Source organism: Pseudopipra pipra, chromosome 2 (genome assembly GCF_036250125.1).
Source record: "Pseudopipra pipra isolate bDixPip1 chromosome 2, bDixPip1.hap1, whole genome shotgun sequence".
Taxonomy (NCBI): domain Eukaryota; kingdom Metazoa; phylum Chordata; class Aves; order Passeriformes; family Pipridae; genus Pseudopipra; species Pseudopipra pipra.
In genome coordinates this window covers 26,427,673-26,451,714 of record NC_087550.1, presented here as the reverse complement: position 1 = coordinate 26,451,714, position 24,042 = coordinate 26,427,673, and the positions used below count along the sequence as shown (strand labels likewise).

The 24,042-nt window shown below is 36.1% G+C and overlaps 1 protein-coding gene across 11 annotated transcripts in view; it reads right to left on the bottom strand.

The window, feature by feature from the left end:
- Positions 1 to 24,042, bottom strand: part of STXBP5L (syntaxin binding protein 5L) — a 194,221-nt gene that overhangs the window by 156,033 nt on the left and 14,146 nt on the right. For all 11 annotated transcript variants that reach the window (XM_064644494.1, XM_064644486.1, XM_064644487.1 and 8 more), the window contains exon 2: positions 19,779 to 19,876. In XM_064644494.1, the coding sequence (XP_064500564.1) occupies positions 19,779 to 19,876 (98 nt within the window). The remainder of the gene's footprint in view (positions 1 to 19,778; positions 19,877 to 24,042) is intronic.

Below are 24,042 nucleotides of genomic sequence, written 5' to 3'. Positions count from 1 at the left end.
AGGAGAATACAATTTTTGCTGCAAGGTTTTGGTTTCTTCCATCACTTTCAGTTTAAGTTAATACCAACTGGAACTCCAAATTCCTATTAGGTTTCTCAAGTAGATATCTAGGAAAACATTTTAAAATTTGAATAATTTACTGTAGCATAGTATGTGCTGGATTGCGATCCAAATTTGCCTAAGTTATTTTCATCCTGAATTATGAAATAAACATTATAAGGGGAATACAATTACAGGACAAAAGAACTTAGGAACTTTTTAAAGTGAAACAATTTAATGATTTTCAGTACTTTTTTTTCTGACCTTCCCTGTGGAGACTGCTACAAAGAGATCCTTCTTAAGTGTCTCCCCAACATAGGGCTGGGGTGGTGAGGAGAAGGATAAAAAGAGGCAAATGGAGAAGATCTAATGAGATAAAGTGGCAATGGAAAGGGAAGTCCCACAACTTGCAGCACCGCTCCTCCTTAGTCTTTCTTATCCGGTTCAAACACAGCACAGTTCACTTTTTCCAGATATCCAGGTGGTTCCTAGCTTTGGCAAGTTATCTTCTCTAGGAAGGTCAAATAATGCATCTGTAACCCAAGAACTCATAAAGGCAGGAATCCTCAAGATTTCCAGAAGGTATATCCAGTCCATATGATCCCATTCTGAGAGGAGAATGATTCCAGATGAACAAGCAGATGTATTTTCCAACTTGTTCTCAAAAACTTTTTGTCAATAGTCATTAGTCAAAAAAATCGTTGCCTTAAGTGGCTTTTTGATGTGGATTTTTAAAAATAAATCTGCATCAAAATTCTTCTAGTGCTGCTCCCAAGTATTTTTTCTTGGGACTGCTTTTCCTTTCCACAGGCCACTTCAGTCCGATAGGCCACACACAAGGGATGAATATGAAATATATGATGGCTACAGGCAAAAAAAACCCAAACCCCTTGTAGAAAAAGAGATTTCTAATCCAACAATTTTTTTCACGTTTTAGTAGCTGTAAAGGGTTATTTGCCTTTAAGTATTATGAAACAAAGTGCATTCAAGTGTAAAGTCACTTCATAAATAGGAAGCACAAGTGTGGGGACCCAGTGAGCTGCTTACCAAGGTAACTCACGTGTAAAGTACTTTTGATGATGCATTAGATGTGTCAGCATATTTCCAGGCTAAGAATAGTGTGGAATAAGCTGTTTGTTATTTTTTTCATGAAAATAGATTGGAATTCATATTGCACATTACTCATGCAACTAGAAAACTGCAATCTTACATGTTTTCAGTTTTACTGCTTTTCTTCGCCAAACTGACTGAAATCAATTAAAGTGACACATTATGAAAATCATTGCACATAACAAATTCATAACTTCTACAGCAGAAGCAGTACTAATTGCTCAAAAGCTGTCTTAAACATTTATGAGTTACTGTAAAATATGAAAGGAGTACAGCCTCTAGTTATAGAAAGACAACCATACAGCCAGCAAAGATGTGACTACAGCTCAGGAAGGTAATTCCCAATGAGCTCACAAAGCTTTGGTACTGTAATAATGTTGTCTGCAGCAGCAGAAAGGTCATTATAGGCTGACCTCCAAATACGTATTCACATTCCCAGGCAGAATGCAAGTTCAAGAACTGAGCTCATTCCTACCTCAACTGTAATCCAGACACCCAGCTTAGGTATGCCCACAGATGGCGAAGCCTGCAGTGGTGCTACACACCAAGAAGCTTTAAGTTTTAATAAAGACTGGAAAAAAACATACTTCAATATGCAAGAATATTTGAACAATCTCTGGAGACTTGCCGATGAATTCAGAGAACTGTCCAAGTCAGATGATATTTATTCTCCTTCTCCTTTCAACTGACCCAATTGCATTAAAATAAGTTAAAACCAGTACAGTTGTTTCTTGGTGTGTTTTGTTGTTTGTTTTGTTTTGTTTTTAATGTTCCATTCTTAGCAATTGCTATATTTGTCACTAGAATATTCTTCAATTGCAAGTAGGAGAAACTGTCCCTTTACTTTATGACTGCCAAATCTTCAAGTTCTATATTTAACACAGATTTTGTATAGTTGAAAATACATTGTGTTCACCTACAAATATCAGTGTATATGGTCCATATATCCTGCTGCAAACAGTAGGATAAGGTCAGAACTCTGCAAAACCTGGCAGCTCTGGCAGATGAACAAATGGGGTAAGACTCACTGGGCATTCTGGGAGGTTTTGAGACTGTAGAATGAAAGGCAAATGCCAGATCTGAGAAACGTGCAGAGGCACAGTAACATGCAGAGGAGTGCTAGGCAGGTAGGAGAAAAGGATTCCTGGGTTTGCTAAGACAGCTTTAATGTGGTTATCTGCTGATACCGAGAGGATGCAGAAAAGTGGCTGCAGATTTGTGAAACAGCAGAAGTACCACCGTATATGAAGAATAAGTAGTTTAAAGATACTGGAACTGCAATAGCAGGACAGTATTCTACAGCAGAAGGCTTTGAGAAGACTGTGTCCTCTCCCTGAGATGATGATGTTTCAGCTTCCCTCCTTCCTGGTTATCTTTTCCTGTTAAGATCTCAGCAGAATAGCCAGATGGACAATACTAGGCTTCCAGTTCAGGATCTGCACAAACATATATGCACAGAGCTACAGAAAAATCAGCTTTGCAGAACATAAGAATGCAGAAGAAAAGTATTTCAGGGTGCAAGATGTGGAGTACCTGGTAGCTTTATGTGATTTAGCGGTAGGGGAGGTTGTCCAAGTGATTGAAATTAGTAACAAAACATAGTTGGAGACAAGAAAGAGAAATAGGACTTGCCTGAGAACGTTCTTCCTTTGAGATGTGATTCACACTGACTAGCTTGAGGACTGGCTATGATAGCAGTAGCAATGTGCTACTGAAGGCTGAGGTCTTCATATATGCATTCATAATTTCAGTGAATGTTCAGTGGTTAAGCCTGTCTCATCTCTCCACAAAGAGAGAAAAGACAGGGAAGAAGGGACAAAGGAGAACCTGAAAGCTTCCCAATCCCTGTTTGTGAGAAAGGTGGTAAGAGAAACTGATAAGAGAATTCTACAGTATGGATGCTATAGTTGGTGGTTGTTTGAACTCTGAAGTAATAGTGATTATAATTTGCCACTGTGACTGAAATTAAAGCAGCATTTAAACAGAGGTTTTTAATATGTTGGCTTACAGAACCTAAAAGCTAATATACAGATAGATCTCAAGAGCCAGTTCCATCTGCCTGAGACTTTGATATTCTGATACACAGTACAAGGAATTTATTTAGCCTTTTACTAACTGGGTAATAGTTTGTAATCCTATTAAAAAAGATCAATCAATCGTTTTCATTTATAGGGATACTACTATTTTTCTGTTCTATTAATGTTATGAACAACTAAGTCCAAGACGGGAGACAGGTGGTAATTTTCCTGACAGGTGGCCACATTACACAGCATTTTCCTGGTTCCCCCCCAAAATGCAAATGTAATCTCAAAGTATGTAGCTGCCAAAATATTGTCTTTTGTTTTCATGAGTATACTGCTTAATTTTTCTCACTTCAGATAGGAACTAAAATAACACACAGTGACATGCATTTGGGCAATGAAATTTTTACAACCTCTTCTTACGGTTGAGGAATGTGCACATTGAATTCATTTATCCCATGATTTTATATGGCATTTCTTTATGTGGTGACATAATAAACAAATGCCTGTGTATGCATGAGAATGCTCAAGACATGACCCTGAGAACAATTTCTGTTTATGATACACGTGCCATCCAATGATTGTAATATGCAATCTAAAACCCATGGATCAAGCCTCAACAGTGGTAAAGTGTATGGGGAAAATAAGATATAGTATGTACTTAACTTATTCTTGATACATAATGCTTTTAGGTTGCTAAGTACAGCAGCACACTGCAAAAGTGTAAGGGAATTAATCCTGAATTCCTTATGATCTAGAAGACAATACATAAGAGCATCATCAGAAATATGCAAACGAGTTTCAGGCTAAATGCCCTTGAATTCAACAACTTGTGGTTGAAGTGCCAGCCTGGAAATCAAAGAACGTATGTTCTTCAGCCACCTCTTATTAAAGACTGTATCAAATCAGTTTACCATTACTCAGTTTCCTTATCCGTAAAACATTCTACCAATATCCATTTTAATCATTTTGAAACTGGGTCATTGAAGGTTTCCCTAAGAGATACTGCTTTCCCCCCTTTCTATAGTGCTGTTTTTTGTACTTTTAATTAATATTGGTATAGATTTTAAAATACCAATTTAGAACTATTCTAAATGTTCTATTTGAAAGTCAGTTGAAACATGCAAATGCAAAATGGAAGCATTGAAAACAAATTAATTGTGTCTTCCTTTATATGAAATGCTTCCCAAGAGTGTTTAAACTTCCTTTTTAAAGAAACTGAGATCCATCAGAACTATATGATTCCCTGCACTTTGCTTGGTGTTACACCCATAGGCATTGGTTAATAAGAGAGATTTTCTTAGTTTTAAAAGTCCCTGGAGGCCTAAATTCACTTCTAGTGAAGACTATGCTACCTATTAAATATGATGGAACAAATATGGATGCTGTTTTTCCTGAAAAAGGTAGAAGAAAATGTTTACAATGGGGATTTTATGATTATAAGAACAACATCTGGGCTAACAGTCCAAGCTTCTTTATGTAAAACCAATCTTTAGTACAACTCCTTGCCCATTATCATAAAAAGCAAATATATGGTCTTGTTCAAAAATTTTATTTTATTTTAATAAGGAGAATAAAACCTGGGGGGAAATTTGAGTCATGCTATGTGGGGGTGGAAAGTACAACATCCATCTGGAATAACCACATTCAGCTCAGAAGAGTTGCTCTAGATTTATGCCAGTGTCCAGAGTACTATGAGAGATAAAGGTAGGAAAAAAAAAAAGTTAAATGTTTCGATCACATTGGAAATGGCAAGCTTAGAAAACAATAACAACTATAACCAAACCTGATGAATCTCCTGGGTCACCCAGGGCTACAGGAGGCAATCAAATAAGAATATTAAAAAATTTAATTATTTATTTGATTCACCTTTTAACAGAGTATATTGGCAAAGATTCCTTTATGAATACTCCTTTTGTGTGTGTGTGTGTGTGTGTGTGTGTGTGTGTGTGTTAAGACTATTAAAGATGTACATATCAGAAATGTAGGTTCAGAAACCAGCAGCTTAAGTTCTAAGTGGGTTTGAATAAAACTTATGTCATGCTTTGGAAGGAGCATAGGAAAGAAGCAGAATGGATGCTAGCAATCCCCACCCCCAAACTACATGAATATTAACAGATACTTTTAAAAGATATTTGAGACTATCTGAGAAATTACAAAACAGTAAATCTTACACTGACATCTTGCAAACATCTTTAAATTAAAACAAGAACATAACAATAAAGAATTTAGTCTAAACATTATTCCCCGAAAACTAATGATAATTTCTCCCAAAATGTTCTTTGATATTGATCTCTTGGTACTGCTTGGCCTTCTAAAAAGTCACGAAACTGGACAAAAACTTCCTCAGTAGTCCAAAGGCTACAGATAGTCTCAAACAGAAAACAATGCAACTGAAGACATGGGTGCAGAATAAGAGAAAATTAAAAACTATAGTAGGAAAAACAGGGTATGATTAACTGTCAACAAAATGAAAACCTGAATTTTAATAGGCTTCAAAAATTCCCAGTAGGATCTTCAAGTAATTGAAAACCGTTTTTAAAATGACTGGGAGATAAGGGAGCACAGCACCCTTTCAACAGTGATTTTGACATTCTGGAGACAGCAATGGCTGTCTAAAAGCAAGGGCACTTAGGCTGAAGCCACAGTATTACAGTATAGATTTGATAAAGTTTGCTATATTTCTTAATACATTAAAGACCTAAAGAGTCAAACGTGACAAATTCATTCGGTTTAGCAAGTTTAGAGAGAATCTTTAAACAGACGTAAACAAACTTGGTGAAAGAGCAAGATGATGGCTATGTGCAAAGTTGATAAATTCAATATAATTTCCACTAGAAGAAAAAATAAGTATAGTTGCTTATGCACATCAGGAGAACCCAAACTTAACGCAGGAATTCTAGGAAGAGATGTGTGAATCCCTATAACTAATTCTATATGGAGTGCTGATGAATACAATTCTTACAATAAAAAAGCCCCATGAGAGATCCTATATGCTTACAAGCTTTAATCTGACATGGACATTCACAGCTTAATTTCTCTTTAAAAGATTACTTTACAAGATTCTGTTGATAAAAATACCCTGCCTAAATTTCCAGAATAATGTCTGAATAATAACTGCAATGAGCAGTGACAACAAGGCTTCAGGGCACACGTACTATGATTATATAACAATAGATTGACTAGAATGACAAAAAAAAAAAGCAACATTTCCATGGACAGTATAAAAATAATCACTTCAATAACACTCGATAATGTTGTTGTTGGTCTCGCATCAAGTTGATGCATTGAAATTTCCTAAGTATGCATTTAAGAATGTTGGTGAGAAATGGCTTTTCCTACTATTTTTTTTAATGAAAGATGCTTGCCTCCCAAAAGGCTCTGCTGATTCTTCAGGCAGCTTGAAAATACTTCCTATGAAATTCTCAAACTATCCAGTTTGGGTAAGCTTCTTTTTCTATCATCCAAGATACTTCATTATTTCCTAAGCAGCAACACGAGCAGATTAAACTTGATCTTCTATGTCTCTGATATCAGGCTTAACTTCATTCATAAATAGCCATTCATAGCTTCATGGCATACTGACAGACTTTCCCTTATATCCCTTATAATCATTGCTGGAACTATAGACAATATTAGTTCTTTCTAATCCCTACTAAGAAGAAGAGAAAGCAAAAATGAGAAATACTGAACCGAAACTTGGACTCTAAGGGTATCTCTAGCAAGCAGGATGATAACCAATTATAGCTTTAATTAGGAAAGTAAAGCTGCTACTTAAAAGGAAAATAAACTAATGGTTTTAATAGATTTGGCTACTTCTAATTCAGAGTTTGAGAGATACTTCATACAATTTATTTTTTCTGAAATTCATCTTATTTTACATAATGATTTACATAACTCAGTATTAGCACTCATGTTTTAAAGTACATTTAAATAAATTTACAAGAAAATAAGTTGTGATTCCTACACTAGTGCAAAACTAACTCTAGATCTTGAAGAATTATTTACTATATAATCACACTGAAGTGATAAAGGAATGCTAAAGAATTAGCATTGACATGTTAAAGCCAAGAATTCAGAAATATTAAATTTGCGTGTACAACCTTAATTTGCTAAACCATTGCGTATTAATTAACATCCTGATGCCAACATCATATCAGAGTCCAGATGTGCAATATATTTAGCCCGGGTTGAAGCTCTAAACCAGAAGGCAAGAGTCTTTCATGGCCTGCCCTCTATCAAAGCACAGACCTTGTAAAACTAAGAGCTGATGATCATACGGATGATATTTTAAATATGGGAAATATCAGAAGCAAGGAAAGATAACATAACCCGACTGTGGATTAACTACCAGTTCCTTATCTTTACAGACTTGGAGATCTGTTTATACATGAACCTCATTGAGTGGTGCTTAGAGACGAATCAGTAGCCAGACAACCATTAGGCACTAGTGGAAGTTTTGTTTCTGGATAGCAGGGATGACACCAATTACACACTCTGTGAACATTTTTTCTATCTCCACCATTCACAAGTTTTACCTGGTATGTTAGAAACTGCACCATGTCAGCAGAACTGCTGGATTTTTCAGTTGCCAACTTTCAGGATCCTATTCTAAACTAGGGAAGTAGAAAAAAATCTTTGAACTATTTAGCGGCAGCAGTTTTGATAGCTTTTGTCCAGATGAATAAAGTTTGCTGTACCTGATACCCCTCTAAGAAAACCAGAAAAATTTTCAATCCCTGTAATAAGTATCAGACATGTCAGGGGAACAAGAGCAGACACTTTTATTGCTGTACTTTGGGAGCAGGCAACCAAGTAGACTGTTTCAAGAAACCACCAAATTTTTCTCTTTTTCTCCTCATGATAAAACCTGTCTCACAGGAGAGAAGAGGGAAAAGCAGCTACAGAAGAATGCAGTGCTTCAAAAAAGCAGCGTTTCGTTCTTTCATCCTCATTTCCTCTAAGTGCAATGTCTGTGCTTCTTACTTTCTCTACAGCATGAAGTATGGCAAAGTAGACAGGGACCCTGATACAGCTCTTCCTCATCAGGCCCAGAAGCATAAGGCTGGTGAAGAATTACGACAACAGCAGAAGCAAAGCTGGAGAAGTGTGGGGACAGAATTGATGCAGGACTAATGGAAAAATGAATGAACTCAACATGCAGACCTAATTGTACCAGACTTCCGTGAATTATATGTTTCAGAGTTTCTTTGGTTTGGATAGGAATGTAGAAGGGAAAAAAAGTCACTCTTAATATAATGTCTCTTAGTATCTTGTCTGTGAAGCCCTAGAGGGCTAAAATAGGCAAGCCCTGGCACTGGCTAGCTAAAATAGACAAATAAGGTACAACATTCTACCTGCCTGCTCAGAATTAAATTAACTAACAGATTTCAAGTCAGAAGATAATTATTCCTCTCAGCAAACGAGTAAGCACTCTTAGTGTTTTTCTGTCCCTTCTTGTAGCAGATGTTGTAGTCTAATTTTACAAATATGTAGTATACAGCATTATATATATTCCTTTAAAAATACTTTAAACATTTTTTTAAAAAAACTAGAAAATAACTCAAGTATTTAAGTTGTTCAACAGCCATGAAAATTACCGTGTTTTCTTATTGCAGATATTGATTTCCCTGTAATTTAATTTACTCTTAAAATCTGAGAAAGCTTCTTTGCTGTAGTAAACACTGTCAGCCTAATGAAGTGATTCTTGTACTTTCAAGTACAAAAGAATGATCTACCAATTAAAGGTGAAGGAACCTATGAAATGAACCAGTTTTTCATTAATATTTCCCTTCATTTCAGAGTTGCAAACTATCAAGTAGCTGCAAGCTACAAACTTCAGGAGCATATAAGTAGACATTCCTAGGGATGATTTTCACATGAGAATGTGCTTCTCCTCTTGTTTCAGAAAAGACTGGGGTTTCTACCTTTCTTTTCTTTTTAGCAGGGGCATCCCATTTGAGAAAATTGACAGCTTGAAAAGCTTTGGTCTGGACAATGGTTTTAATTTAGGTAAGTTATCTTTGAACAAATTCAAGGTCCATTTTTATACATAATTTTATTTTTATTGAGAAATACATGTTCAAGAATGGCTATTCATTCACTTTCTACAAACCACACCCTGTGGAGGCATGATTAAAACACACCTGATAATTCACAGCTTGTTTGCAACAGGGCTCATCGCTTTATTGTGAACATATTTAAGGATTTCCTTTGTCTATAGTTCTGGAAAATATAACTGTGTTATTCTTAATCTTAAAAGAATTTTACAACCATGCATTACATTTAAAAAATGTAATGACTTCTTGACACTGGTAGATACGTTGCTATTTTACAGATATGAACAGCAGGAATCAAGTTAAAGACTCTTTTTATTGAAGGCCAAAGGACTTGAAAAGGTAAGTCTCAGGCCGTGCTAAAGATGAAAATTTTATCTCAAAATAATCCATGTAACAAATTCTAAATCTGCAGGTGTCTCTGTCCACCAGCTACCTTATTGTATGAATGAAAAGGTGTGCTTATAAAGCATGAAAAAATTGCCCCATTAGCAGTTCAACATTCTTTGTGTCTCAAGATAATGAGGAATAAAAATGAATGGTTACTCTGCTTAAAATAAAAATGCTATAAGCACAATGTCCTGACCAGACCCTCCTTGGAAATACAGTAAATCTTGGCTCTTTCAGTTCAGAAGGGCAGGATGTGTGCGTTTGAGGGAGAAGGCAATACTCATTAATTAAGGGAGATGGAACAAGAAATCATGGCTAGCGGGTTTTCACCTGGGATGGAGAGGTCTTAGTTTCCAGCCCCTACTATAATCTGTTTATGCTATTCAATGATCTGTTAATATAAAATAAATGCATTCACCAAAGACAAGAGCTATGGGCGCAGAGAGGCAACTCTGAATTTAAGTGCAACTTTGAAATTACCAAACCTATGGGGTACCATTTGATCTTCCAGCGTGAAACAGACACATGAAACTGTTACGAATTAGATATTAATTCTGTCTTGCTAAGATAACGTGATCTACAAAAGCATAGTGCCTTTGCAATTGGTGTGTCTCAGATCATACCACATAATTCAGTCAATCCTTACTTGTTTACTGAAGGAATTGAAATATGTAAATATGTCATAGAGCCATCAATTTTTCATTGTAGAAAATACAGCTAAATAACAAAACAGAAACTCAAACTCTTCTAAAAGTCTTGGCATTTAAAATGCACCTGCTGTAGCTGCTTAAAATCTAGTGTATTGGATGATTAGGAATTTAGCTTTCTTGGAGCAATCACCAAAAAACCCAACCAGAAATCAACTATAGTACAAAAAAATCAAATTCCAATATTTCTTTCTTATATTACCTGTGAGAATTTTTAGAGCTAGTGCTGAATATTAACAGGTAAATATACCCAGGGACATGCCAATATTTATTTAGTAAAATAAAAAGATCCCAGATACTGTTTACTGGAAAGTACAGTTGTTGTCAATAATTAGACAGAAAATTGTGAAATCCTTTTTCTGCTCAAGTTACTGGTTTTACAATTAAAGTATGTTAAGATCATTAGATTTCCAGTCATCACTGTTTGAAAACCACAACTGTTCAAACAAACAGCTCTGCAGAATTTTTGAAAAGCGTACTAAGTCTGGCTGGGATGGAGATGATTTTCTTCATGGAAGTCAGTAAGGTGATGTGTTTTGGATACTAGACTAAAACAGTACTGATAACACACTAGAGTTTTTACTATCGTGGACCAGTGCCTGCACAGCGTTGAGTTTTTCTATTTTGCACATGGTGCACCAGCAGTGAGCAGGCTCAGGTTTGGGAGGAGATACAGCAGGACACTTGACCCAGTGTGGCCAAAGAGATATTCCATACCATACTACATCATGCTCAGGGAAAGGAGGAAAAAGTAGGGGATATCTGTGACTATAGCATTTGTCTTCCCAAGTGACTAAGTGTTCCAAGTGCCGAGGCCCTGCTTTCCAGGAAGTGGCTGGACATCTGCACGCTGAAGTAGTGAATGAAAAATGCTTGTCTGAGTGCAAGGCATTACGTAAGAGACTGGGGTATAATGTTCCCAGTTTTCTCTGCATCATTGGTGCCTGCTGTCCCTTGTGAAACCTCTGAAAGGACTCAGGGCAGCCTTTCCATTCAGATACAAATACTAAGGACCAGTTCTTTTTGAAGTACTACCCTTCACCATCTCCAAATGATCTGGGCACTGAGGATGGTACTTGTGTACATAATTGAGGAGAGCTATGAACTTACTGTATGTCCAGAAGGGAATTGAGTAGGTTGGTAGAAATATGTTTAAGTGGTGATGACTTCTACATATACATTTCTAACTACCTTTGATCTCCTTCATAACAACACTAAAAAGGAACAGACTCAGAAAATTTCTGGGTCATTTCCCCTCCCTGTGCTCTGTCTGGACAAAGAGATTGATGCCACGCTTTCATTCTCTGATGTCCTCTAGGACTTGTCTGCTTCAACAATTCATTTTCTGATAGCTCTTGATCCACAACCTCTTTTGGTCAAACTTGTTTTCTCCCATGATGCTCTTTTTTGATTCTTCGTTTTGTACTCATGTGTGGCTTTGAATGCTGTATCTAAAGCACTTGGGAAACATCTTGGTTCTTGACTTGAACAGTTTCCTTAGAAAAACATGTTATTCAGAGACTGCCTTGCACAGGTCAGGTGAAAGATGGAGATTGAAAGAATATTGCTTGTTTGATGCCACTTAATAAAAGACAGGTCAGGGCTGAGGAATAGAAATCTAAGAACTATAAGAATTGGAGTGAAACTAGGTCAGTTAGGGAAAGAGGGAGTGAGCTGACCATGGATGAGGGAAAAGAACTTCTTCGAGGAAGAATAAGATCATAGTTTCTGTTTTGTCCATCTTCCCATTTCTCAGACCTCAGGAAAAACTGTGCTTTTGTCCTCCACCTATATGTAAGGTTTTGGCTGAAATAGTGTCTGACTATGTCTGTCCCATCTCCTACTGAACCACCATCAGCTGGGTCCATATTCCTTGTTGTAGAAAATCCTCATAGGTGGATCTCTTTGGTTCCAAAAACTTCCAAAGTTCTTCTATGTTGGTATTCCCAATGCAGAGACAATTATTCAGGGTCATTGTGGTGTTTCTACCTCAGGATGGAGACTCAACTCTCCACAACTGCCTTTTGTCCCTGCTCTCCCTCCATAAATAACATACATGCAAGAAAGACACCTAACTCTGAGAAGTCCACAAGAATTTAAATGGAAAGAGTGTCTGTGGCTAGGCAAATATAAGTCTCTTTTCACAACACTAAAAGACTTCCAGTATGTGTATGTGCTTATGTATTTTGGGTTTGTCTTTTTGCTAGATGTTAGTTTTCCTAAGTTATCTGGAGAAATATCAATTCTCTCTACCATCAGGAGTATCTGCCAGATAAAAAACAAAAGAAGAAAGGAGTCAAAATAAACAACTAAGCATATAGTATGACTACAAACTTCTGTGTTTTCAGGATGTTTGCCAAATTTAGGTCACGGATATTTGTCTAAAAAAGATAATTAGCAGACTGGAAAGGAAAGCAAATTGATGTGCATTACTTCCTATGCATGTCAGCACTCCTGTGGGTGACAGAAAGTTTTGAACAAAAAAAAGGTAGGGAAAGCTCTAAAGTTTACACAAGGTCTAATTAAGACATATCACTTCTTTGAAATGGTTGACTATCACCACTAGTCATCGCTTCAATAACAGAGTAAGGTGGGATTTTTTATTACACTAAAAAAAATCTTGTTGCAAACATCCAGAAAGCATTTTTTTTTTCAGATAGTGTTCACAAATGCAATCATCAGCTCCAATTAAAATCCTGCCAGATTAATCCACCTGTATGCCAGTTCTATGTGTGTCTCCAAATATATGAAAATCTATATTTTATCAGTAGATTTGTTTGCAGATGTCAGATTCCACTTTTATCTCCTGGATAAACACCAACTGAAAGTGAAGGAAGTCCAGTACATTTAACTGCAACATATTCAACCTGCTCTTAAAAAGCATGAAAGAGGCTTGGGAGACCAATGGATCCAAATTTATGCATGTATGCAGAAACCTAGTATGTCTGCATATGTGAATGCACACATAGTCAAATGCATATCAGTCTCAGCATAGAAAAACTCCCCAAACTCTGGTTCTGTTTAATTTAATAATACAGGTAAATTTTATTATTTTTGCATATTTCACAAAAATTTTTTATTCTTGTAGATTGAAAATAATTACTTTTTGTAATAACCTGCCTAGGTATCTATACAAGCAAAAATACATATCTGTATGTGTTGATTTCCAGGGGAATTTTTAAAAGAACTTATGTTAGGAGTACTGACTCGGTGAAGTTTGTGTTCCTGAATCACTCAAGTTCTCTGGAAAAATCTCAAATATGTTGCACAGCGAGATAAAAGATGAAATGTATCAATGATTCCTCCAAGTCAAACAACAGAACTTTGGTTTTATGATCTTGTCTGTGCTTCCCCCATTCCATCTGCCCAATAAATCACACAGAGTAAACAGCATAGAACACAGTTGGCTTATTTTAAGGATAAAGGTCTACTGAAACCTTGTTTAGATTAAGAGACAGCAGCTCCAGGGAGACTAAATCTGTCACACTTTATATTTAGATATTATGCCATCCTTCTCACAGACCAAAACCTCAAGTTATATTTTCCTCTTTTCTTTAAAAGTACATCCAATCTGATGTCAAACATTCTTTACCACATTTCCTTTAACTACTGTAAAATTCTATGCCTACTCAGAATTCTGCAAACAATGATTTAATTAGTGCTATTTATTTTCTTTGCTGGATTTCTTTTTTTCTAGAGTGCACAAACAGCCTCAGTTCTACCTCCCAGGAATACAGTCTCTCTGTGTACATCAGCTGCTGAGGAACCATGCTGTTCAATAGAGCTACCTTGGATTTAGATTTTCCCTTCCCCTTCACTTGGCACAGTAACTCTGGAATCAAAGATATGATTACTGACTGTTTCACAGAAAGACCAAGACAATTTCATAAAATCATTTAAGTTGGAAAAGACCTCCAAGACCACTGAGTCCAATCATAAGACCAGCACTAACAAGTCCACCACGAAGCCATGTCCCTAAGTGTCACCTCTACATGACTTTTGAACACCTCCAGGGATGGTGGCTCAACAACTTCCCTGGACAGCCTGTTCCATGGTTTGACAACCCTTTCAGTGAAGTAATTTTTCCAGTTAAGGTCCAATCTAAAACTCCCCTGGCACAACCAGAAGCGATTTCCTCTTGTCCTTTCAGGTAGTTGTAGAGAGCAAGAAGGCTCCCCCAGGCCTCCTTTTCTCCAGGCCAAACACCTCCAGTGCCTCAGCTGCTCTTCACAGGACTTGTGCTCCAGACCCTTCACCAATTCTGTCACCCTTCTCTGGACATGCTCCAGCACCTCAATGTCTGTCTTGTAGTGAGGGGCCCAGAACTGGACACAGAACTCCAGGTGTTGCCTCACCAGTGCTGAGCACAGGGGGACAATCACTGCCCTGGTCCTGCTGGTCACACTATTTCTGGTACAGGCCAGGATGCCATTGGCCTTCTTGAAGCCATGTTTGTTTTTTTCACAAAATGTCCCTATTAAAAGAAGTGTTGCTGTACCTTATTCAATATTCAAAAATCACTATTTTGATATTCCAAAATGCTATTAAAGCATTGGAAGAAACACATAAAACAGACCAGAAAAAAAATTATTCCAAATATGATCCTAAAGCACAATCTCTCTTGAGCAGAATCTGTAAGAATTTTTGTGTTTTGCAAATGGCTTTACACTAAGATTTTTTTAAATGTAAGCAAAAGAGATGCTATCTTCCATACCACTCAAAATTGAAAGGCTATTTCTACATTTTGTAGCAAATTTCATAGACAGCTCCAATCTGCCATAGCTAGATTTCTCAGCTGCAATTTCGCACAGTAAGACAAGTCAATTTAATAACCTGCTCCTTAGTGCCAAAATTTTGTTACTCTCCCATTTCTCTCTGTTCAGTCCCAATTATGCACTCCTTCCAGTTTCTTTGCATCATTCTGACTAACATCAGAGGTAACACCAGACAATGCAGTTCACTGATCTGGCAAAAAGGTAACCTGGCAAAGTATTTTCCAGGTTAGTGCATTGGATTGCTCACAGAAATATTTGATAAGCACCAGAATCAGCAAAGAAAGTGTCAGGAGTGTGCAGCTAAATGAAAGGCGGCGGCAGAGCAACACTTCCACTTTCATGTGTTAGTGAGTCAGAATAATTTTGTTTGCCCAGGTATAAAATGGCCACTATGTTGTCTGATAATATTGGAATACAGCAAGCTGTTATGACTACTAGAAAAGCCTTGCATGTGTTGTGGGTGGCTTACATTTTCACTCAAGCAACAAAAAGTGAAAATGAAGATTTGCATGCCCCATAACCTGCATCCATGACAATATGGAGCCCGTTAGTCTAAAGAATATGTATTAATGACAAAAACATACAATACTATAACATGTACAAAAACATATTACTAATTTAAGCCTGTTTGATGGTGAACAAGCTTGCAGTGGTGTGGAAGCCATTCTGGACCCAGTAGGCTGTTTGCTTTGCACTGGATTTAAGATAAACTTTCACTTAACAATAAGAGAAGAAGATAATAGCTATAGGAGTCTATTTCAGAATGTCTTACTGCAGTTGACCACTAAATAATCAGCAGCTCAATACCAAAATATGTAGATGTTGTATTCTCTATGTTTGAAATAAGTGGCTGTACTGGCTAAGCCCATCTTTGATGCAATGCAAGAATTCCGAGGGAAAGGACTTGGTGATTCCAGAAAGTACCCATAATGAAATTTAACAAGCATTTGTCAGCTGAATAAATGATAATATAGAAATACGCATCCTGAAATCCGAGCACAACATGCCTCTTCTTCAGATCTTTTACTGGAATATCATTGTTAACAACGCTCATTTTAATCTATTTATTCAGACTGAGACTGTGACAAACCCCAAGGCTTCTCTTCTTCCTCTGAAATGGAGACTTCAGTCTGACCAACTATCTTAATTTCTCACCTCCTTTTATGGTGATACAGAAGCTCCTCTAATAGTAACCACAGACTGCATGCTTTGTTTTACTGTGTATAGCATCAGAAGACTCTCCAGACTGGGACTAGAGAAGAAGGGTATGGAGACAATAAGAAAAGGAATTCAATTTCATAGCCCCTCTTCAACTGAATGTATGTTGCTGAAGCAAGGATATTCCAGGTAGAGTGGTATCAAGCAATGATCTGAGCAATGATCAAAGACATGGGAACTGAGAAAAGGTGTCAAACAGGAGAAAAGACCTCAGAGGGGAAATAAATGCTGTGTTTAGGACAAAGGAAAATAACAACCAGATGCCATAGCAACTGCTTCAGGACTGGGGTTTTGGCCCTTTATTTGCAGATTTTGTTAGCTTGTGTTGGTAATAGGAAGATACTCCTTCACTGATGATTTAGAGTGCACTCTCATTCTGTGGGCTAGAGCACAGCTGTCCCTATGAGGATCCAGTACCCAGCAGCTACGACTGTAGGTAAAACGTTCCCTAGTGTTTGAAGTTCCTTGAGAATCCCACAGAGACTGCTAGGATCAGTAGAGCACAGCAACAGCAATTCCCAGTGCTATAGAAGCTAAAGCAGTTGCGTCTAAGCACCCTGAAAAGAAATCTAGGAAAAGACAAATTGACTGTCACACCAAAATGAACTTTCATTTATCTCTGTATTCTAATGGCAACCTATGAATAATATACTCTATTTCAGGCCAATTTAGCATAGTCAAGTTCAGCAGTGCTGCTGGATCACTCGAAATGATCACCTGAAGGCGAGATGTTAAACATTAATTCACAACACAGAAGTACACACTCCATTTTTTTTTTAGAACAGCTTGTCTTTTGAGACCTGTTAACTTCTGACCAATCGAAACACTAATTCTTTGTGAAACTTTTAGAAAAACAAGAAGGCAACAATACCATTTTGTGATTTACACTGGTCACAGGAAAACTTGTTCTACACCATTTCATGAATTCTAAACATAAACTCATTCTTCCTATGCCTTTGGGTTGCTCTGCACAACGGAGTCTAATCCAAACTGGGCCCTTTTGGTGCTACCAATAAATAAACAAATAAATAATTGGGTGAATTTCTCTGATGGTAGCCAAATAGTCTGTCCTTTCAACCTATTCACAGCACTGTTTAGAAGCACCAGCCAAACACAACATATGTATGAATGAATTATCTTTTTTATCTGTCATCTATCATATTCATGGCAGAACGAAATTGTGCTGTTCTGTTAAAAAGTATTTTTACAGGATGCTGTGGAAGACTTAGAGCCATTAGAATCTACATTGTTGTCAATTTGCTTAAAAAAAATCCATTATGAATTGTACTTTCAGATGTAATACCAAATTTGTTACATCTTGACTTGAATTTTATTGTCTTATTTCAACAATTATAAATGGTTGCAACAAGACTGGCTTAAATGAGTGGTGTTGTGTGTGTAGTCCTAGGCCCTGTTTCACTGCAAAGTTATTACTTCACAGCTAGGCTTTTTATGTAATAAGTTCTGTGAAAATCTGAGAGCCAAGTGGGGAAGCCTTAATTAAAATCAATAAATAAGTAACTCCTTCTATGGCGTCCTCTGTTTTCAATGCATAGTTTCTATTAACTCAGGGCTCAATTAAGCAAACCAGGCTCTGTATGACTAAGCTGAGAAGCATTTATGTTATGACGTATCTTTAAAAAATATCAAATTTCCTGGTAATCTTTATTCTCTTGTTTGATTCATATACTAGAATTGGTAGAAATTTTTCAATGAATGAGGTAGGAGTTTGCTAAAAAACTGGAGAAGAGATGCTACAAGGAAGGATGCTTTCAAAAACATTCTTTTCCCTCCTTCCTGTAACTATAATACATTTTTATAGAATATATATATAGAAATTTATGTAATAAAGCTATGTTTCTACTTCATGTTCCATCCCTATGGCCAAAGACATGCACTTTACATGAACCTGTACTAATTCAGGCTCTGTACCTGCATTTTCCTCAAAGTAGGGATTTAGAAAGATACAGGATGCCAAGTCAGTGACAGCACTGCTCCTAGAAAAGCCAGATTGCTGAGATGGAAAGAAGAGGTGGGCTCAGGAGTCAATCTTCTCCAAGGTCTTCTTCCTATCTCTACATTACCCATGAAATTCCCAATATCCTCACTCACAGAAGATACCAATGAAAATTCCAGAAAAAAAGCTCCAGCTTTCTAACCTTGCATAGCTCTGAAAAGAAGAAAGCATGACTGGACTACTGGACTTGCACTTTTCCAGAAGCGCACAAATTAAGAGGATTTTCTTCTTTGTACTTGAACAGAATATGTTTAATCTATTTCATATAGGTAAATATTAAGAATAGGACTATCAAAGCAAAGCTTGTCACATAACTAGATGATTAATTGAGTCCTGTGAGAAGTTCTGGATCAGATAGAATATGAGGCTTACGAGAATGCAACTGTTCAGACCAAGAGTACCCAAAAACGGAGGAAACAAGTTTTAGTCCTGTTACATGAAGCACAGGTTGGTTTTCCAGGAGGAGATTTTTCTTTATTTTGTAACCTGCCTTTGGGTTCATTAGGTTTATAGTTACCTTGGGAACAGGGATAGCAAAATAACCAGAAGATATTAGATTGGTATTTTATACAGCATTGTCCCCTACCACAAACATATAATTCATTCAGCTACAAAAAGTTTGTAAAAAATATTGGTTTATTAATTCTGTATCCTGTAACTTTTAAACCTTTCTTCAATATTCTTTCTCCTTTTTCCCTTACTTTGTATGTATTTTCACCAAATTGGAATGCATTGGAACCATGAAAAACTAAGAAAATTATGTAGAGGAACATTTTGAAATACATCACATTTAAATACTCTCATTTTTTTTTTTAAATCAAAGTCTCCACATTTTCATTACTTTTATATTAAATTTATTCTGCGTAGACTTCTAACTTAAAATTGCTACTTGTATAAAAAACCCATATAAATTGCTGGCCTTGAAGTACCTTTATTATTAATGAAAAGAAATAAGTACTTTTACAGTGTTTCACCTTATCCTCTGGGAAGAGATGAGTTCTGCCCTAAATCACTTATTTCCCACCATTCACTTGAAGGAGTCTAAATAATTTCATACATAAATATCTACAGTGAAGATGTCTACAGCTGGTTAACTGCATTGCAGCAATGAACTTATTTATTGCTAGCACAACATTCACAACTTGCTCATTACCACTTTGCTGTCTACCTTTACTTTTCATGCTGAAAATATTCAATTCTGTTTTATATTAACCAATCTATACCAAAACCATACGCTAAAAATTCAACCAAAAATTTTTCTTTGGACACCTTCAGGATCTGGTCAATTCCTCAACAGCACATCCTTTTCCAGTCCATTCAGTAAAGCAAAATGAAGTAGAACATAACATAAACCGTAACCTTACCTGAGTGCTTGTAGAAGGTAATTCACATCACTGTATTAGAAATACATAGAAATGGTGTAAATTCTGAACGAGAAAGGATACATTCGTATGGCTCCTGTTCTTGTTCCAATTGCCAGAATTTTCTGAACTGGGTCAAAAGCTAAGGCAGTGGGTAGATAAGGGAAACCATGGCGAACCGTCTGAAACAGAAAAAATGAGCAAAGTGATTGAACTGTAACCACAGATAAAAGATAACAGCATGAGTGTTTTATGTGATGTGTACAGGAAGAGCATCTATATTTTTCTGTATGTTGTATAGAGAATACTTCAAGAGAAGTATTTAAAAAGATACAGTATTTTGAATACAGAAGTGAATTTTGCTCACAAGAAATTCTAGTTATGCTTTTTCCTCAGTAGTATTTGAAACGGTTTTGTTGCAACAAAGTAGATTGCAAAGTATAAATCACTGTACAACTGCCATATATTGCTTATGTGGTATACTGAAAGATAACCTCAATATGCAAGGCAGTTGAACTGTAAATTGAAAAAAAAGACACATAATATGCTCTCAAAACACTATCAGAAATAACCTTAGCCTCAACAGAACAGATCCAGCAGAAAGAAATGGAACATGTCCAGGGGAAGAGATCCAATAAACCAATAAACTGAATTGAGTCTACACGGTAAAAATCCCTAATATCAATTTAGAAAACAAAGATGCCAGAGAAGATATTCTCAAAATGAGCAACTGAATCACTCACCCTTTCTTAATCTTTATTTATAATACTATGCTTTTAATTCTAATTTTTGAAGAGATACTTTGGGGAATAAATGAACTGAGCATGATGCAACACATCCTTGAAGACTGTCTCAATATTTTAAGTTATCTTAACCTGGAGGTTATGACCACTATTACTTGCCTGATTCTTATGAGGAAAAACCTAACGAGGGAGAACATTAACGTAAGAATAAAATTGAAAATAACTAGACTAGACTATAAAAATACACATTAAAATGAAAATTAATTTTGTGTGTGTGACTGCTTACATAAAAATGGGTAAAAATTAGTATTTTTTTAGTATAATAACAATGTTTTATTTAGCATAATAAAACCTTGAACTCTAGGATTGAATCTTTTTTTAGTATGTGATTGAGATTGGAGAGGAAGTGCTTTGAACTGAATGAAATTTAACTTTTTGAGATATCTTCTTCTTCCTTGAAATTATCTCATTCAAGAACTACGTCTGCTGAAGCATTCAGCAGTTCCCTATGGAACAGCTTCAACAAAAGGGACTCCTTAATTGCAGACCTGTTGAGTAAAAGGCAGCTGATGATTTCACAGCTGTATCACTCCAACTCTTCTACTGCAGCTGGAAACACTTGAACTGATATTCACAAGCAGTTTGGGAACAACCAAACGTATGTTTTTCAGCAAATAACCACTTCCTTAAAAGAGATCTCACTTGTCTCATATCTTAATTATTGCTGATAAGGGAGGTTGTTTAAAGAATGTCAAATTATTGGTTTCTAGACTGCAAAAATCCAGAAGCATATGCTACTTTAGTAAGCTGTAGAAAAGTAACTTACATTTTATATTAATGTAGGCATTTATCAGAGACCTCTACAACTCCATTTCTTGTTTGGTTTGGTTTGTGGTTTGCTGTTGGGGTTTTTTTGGTTGGTTGGTTTTTTTGATTTCTTTTTTAATCATCTCATCTTCTTCAGTGTTAGGATTGTTCAAATATAAAGTTTTTTATTCTGGCATCTAATCTGCTACTAGACTTACACACCACAAAAATGGTTTTACCTCTTATGTCGCAAAATCATCAGGAATCGTGAATTGTAGTATTTTCTAGAACGTTGAATATTTAGCCTAACTGCATTACTAATATGCTATTATATTTGCAAATTCTGTATTATGGTGAATAAGTGTTCTTCCTTTTCTGAAAAAAAACCCACCATATATTTACGAACTACTTTTGTTAATTACTAATTTTTAAAAATCCTCTCTATAATATAGTTTGAATTTCTATCAGTTCCAGTCACAGTATGCTTTTCTGATGTTTAGCTATGACTGGAGCTTTCACTACTATTGCAAAGATCAATATTTTTAAAGACTTACTTGCATTCTTGCCTACATATTTGGTATTTCAGTATTTCTGCAATCTGTAGTTAGACTTCCCATTTGGAAATTTTAATTGGGTCCTATATTTAAGATAGAACTACATTTTAGAAGAACAGTGATGCACATCTTTTCAGGATCATAGCTCAGTAAAAATTTTTGAACTCTAGGATTGACCCAAAAGTGTTATTTCTGTTTTGGAGCCATTTTCCAAATTTCAGTATTTAGACTAAGTCCAACTGGGAAGTTTTTGTGAATGCAATTCACAAAATTGTGAATTTAAAATTCTGCCATTTGTATAATATATATAAGAAAGTAACTATTGAAATCTATTGGACATCTAAGTAAATTAAAATTTTTCAGTAAAATATTTATATTTATTAGGACTCTAAAAGGACAAAACCATTTTGGAAGTAGAGCCAAGCTATACAGTACGTGGTTAGGGCAGAAAAAGATATCTCTGTGATTGAGATTTTGGCACGAATTAGAGCAGCCTCAGAAATTATTCTGAAGATCAATCTTATTCAACAAAAGAACAGGAAAAATCTGTAGCATTCCATACTCTCAGATTCTCATCCTCAGCTCTAGTCCAACAATCCTTCTATTTCTGAGGACTGTGAGAAAAAATGACATGAAAATCTAGCACTTGGAGTAGACTTTTCAATTATGCATTGATACAGCTAATGTGAACATACGTGTAAGGATGAATAACAATTCCAAAACTGTGCCTGGGCCTCCTTACAGCATTTACTAATACAGATGAAGAGGAAGAGAAGGCCACAAAATTAACTTGATTTTAGGGTGACTAAAAAAAAAACCCAAAAAACCCCCTACGTTCCTGCTTAATCTGAGTTGTATCTGGTGGGAACAACACAGAACAAATCTTTCGGTGGTGCTCAGAAACACAAAACAAAGTGGATTTTTTTCCCCAAAATTAAACTATCTCAACAGCAGGCAAAAGCAGAAAAACTATGCTGAAAAAATCAGTCAGGGTTCAAAGAAATATAAGACCTAACTACCATAAATGCCCCAAGCAAGAAGATGTCAAGAAAAAAAAAAAAAAAGAGGGAGAGAAAAAAAAAACCAGACAGCAGATGGAGCCAGGACTGCTTTTCTCCACATTATCCATCTTCCTTTTATGCCTCCTTTTTTGGCATGCTGTCTCTAGAGGCAGTCTGTGCTCCCTAGGACATACAGTTTATGTGCTATATGCAAAATAAATTTTTGAAACAGAACAATTGCAAATGCAGATATATTTTCAGAATAAACCTTTGTTCAGCTTTGTTATTCTCTCTTAAATCCTGTTTTAAATAATTTTAAGCAGTGAATTGCATGTATCTGTCATTAAAGTAATCTTTACACAACGAATTTACCTAAATTAATATAGGAAGTTGATTATTTGGGCTTGCTAGTAATCTACCAATGAACATTTCAACATCTTGTACAGAACACAACGATCCTTTTCCGTCTAAGATACCATGACATATTTCATTAGCTGAAAAAAAAAAATTGCACTAATACTAATATGCAATATCCAGTGTAATTGTTCACATGGTGCATAATGCAATTTTTCAGTACAAGAGTTTTTCTTAATTTCTATCTGTGGTGGTTTACGTCCGACTGCAAAGGCACCATTTTTAAAAGTGATTATAATATTTTCTAAATAGTTCCAGAAAATATAGAACTAAACCAAATTTTAAACTGTATCAGCCAATTAATAGGGTTTATAGCCAAAAGTGTTGCTGCAAATTTGCATAAACCTAAAATTCATAATTTTTCTGCTAATATTTTATAGATACTCAGGTTTGCGTAACATCTGACAGCAAACATATTTACTTAGGTAAATAATTTTTGAGAAGATGTCTATTTGTTGAAATTCAACTATGTACTCTAAACCTGTGACTCAGGATGTAGAGCCTGATTCCAAACTGTGACCAATGTGCACATGCAGAAACCTCACTGAAGAAGTAATTGATTGGTTTACAAAACAGAGGATGAAGTGTTGACTGAAACCTCTCTAGCCTCTCATTCGGCTATAAAGGAAATTAAAAAATGTCAATGATTACAGCATTTTCACCACTACAGTACTATTTTTAGTACTGTGGTACTCAAAGGTTGTAGTGGTGAAAATGGGTGCCTTTCCAGAGGAGCTGCTATGTATTATACTGCTGTAAAACCATGACATCCCTCGTTTATAGACCTCTGTGTTTGTAATCTCTGATTAGTAAAACTGACCCCTACTCA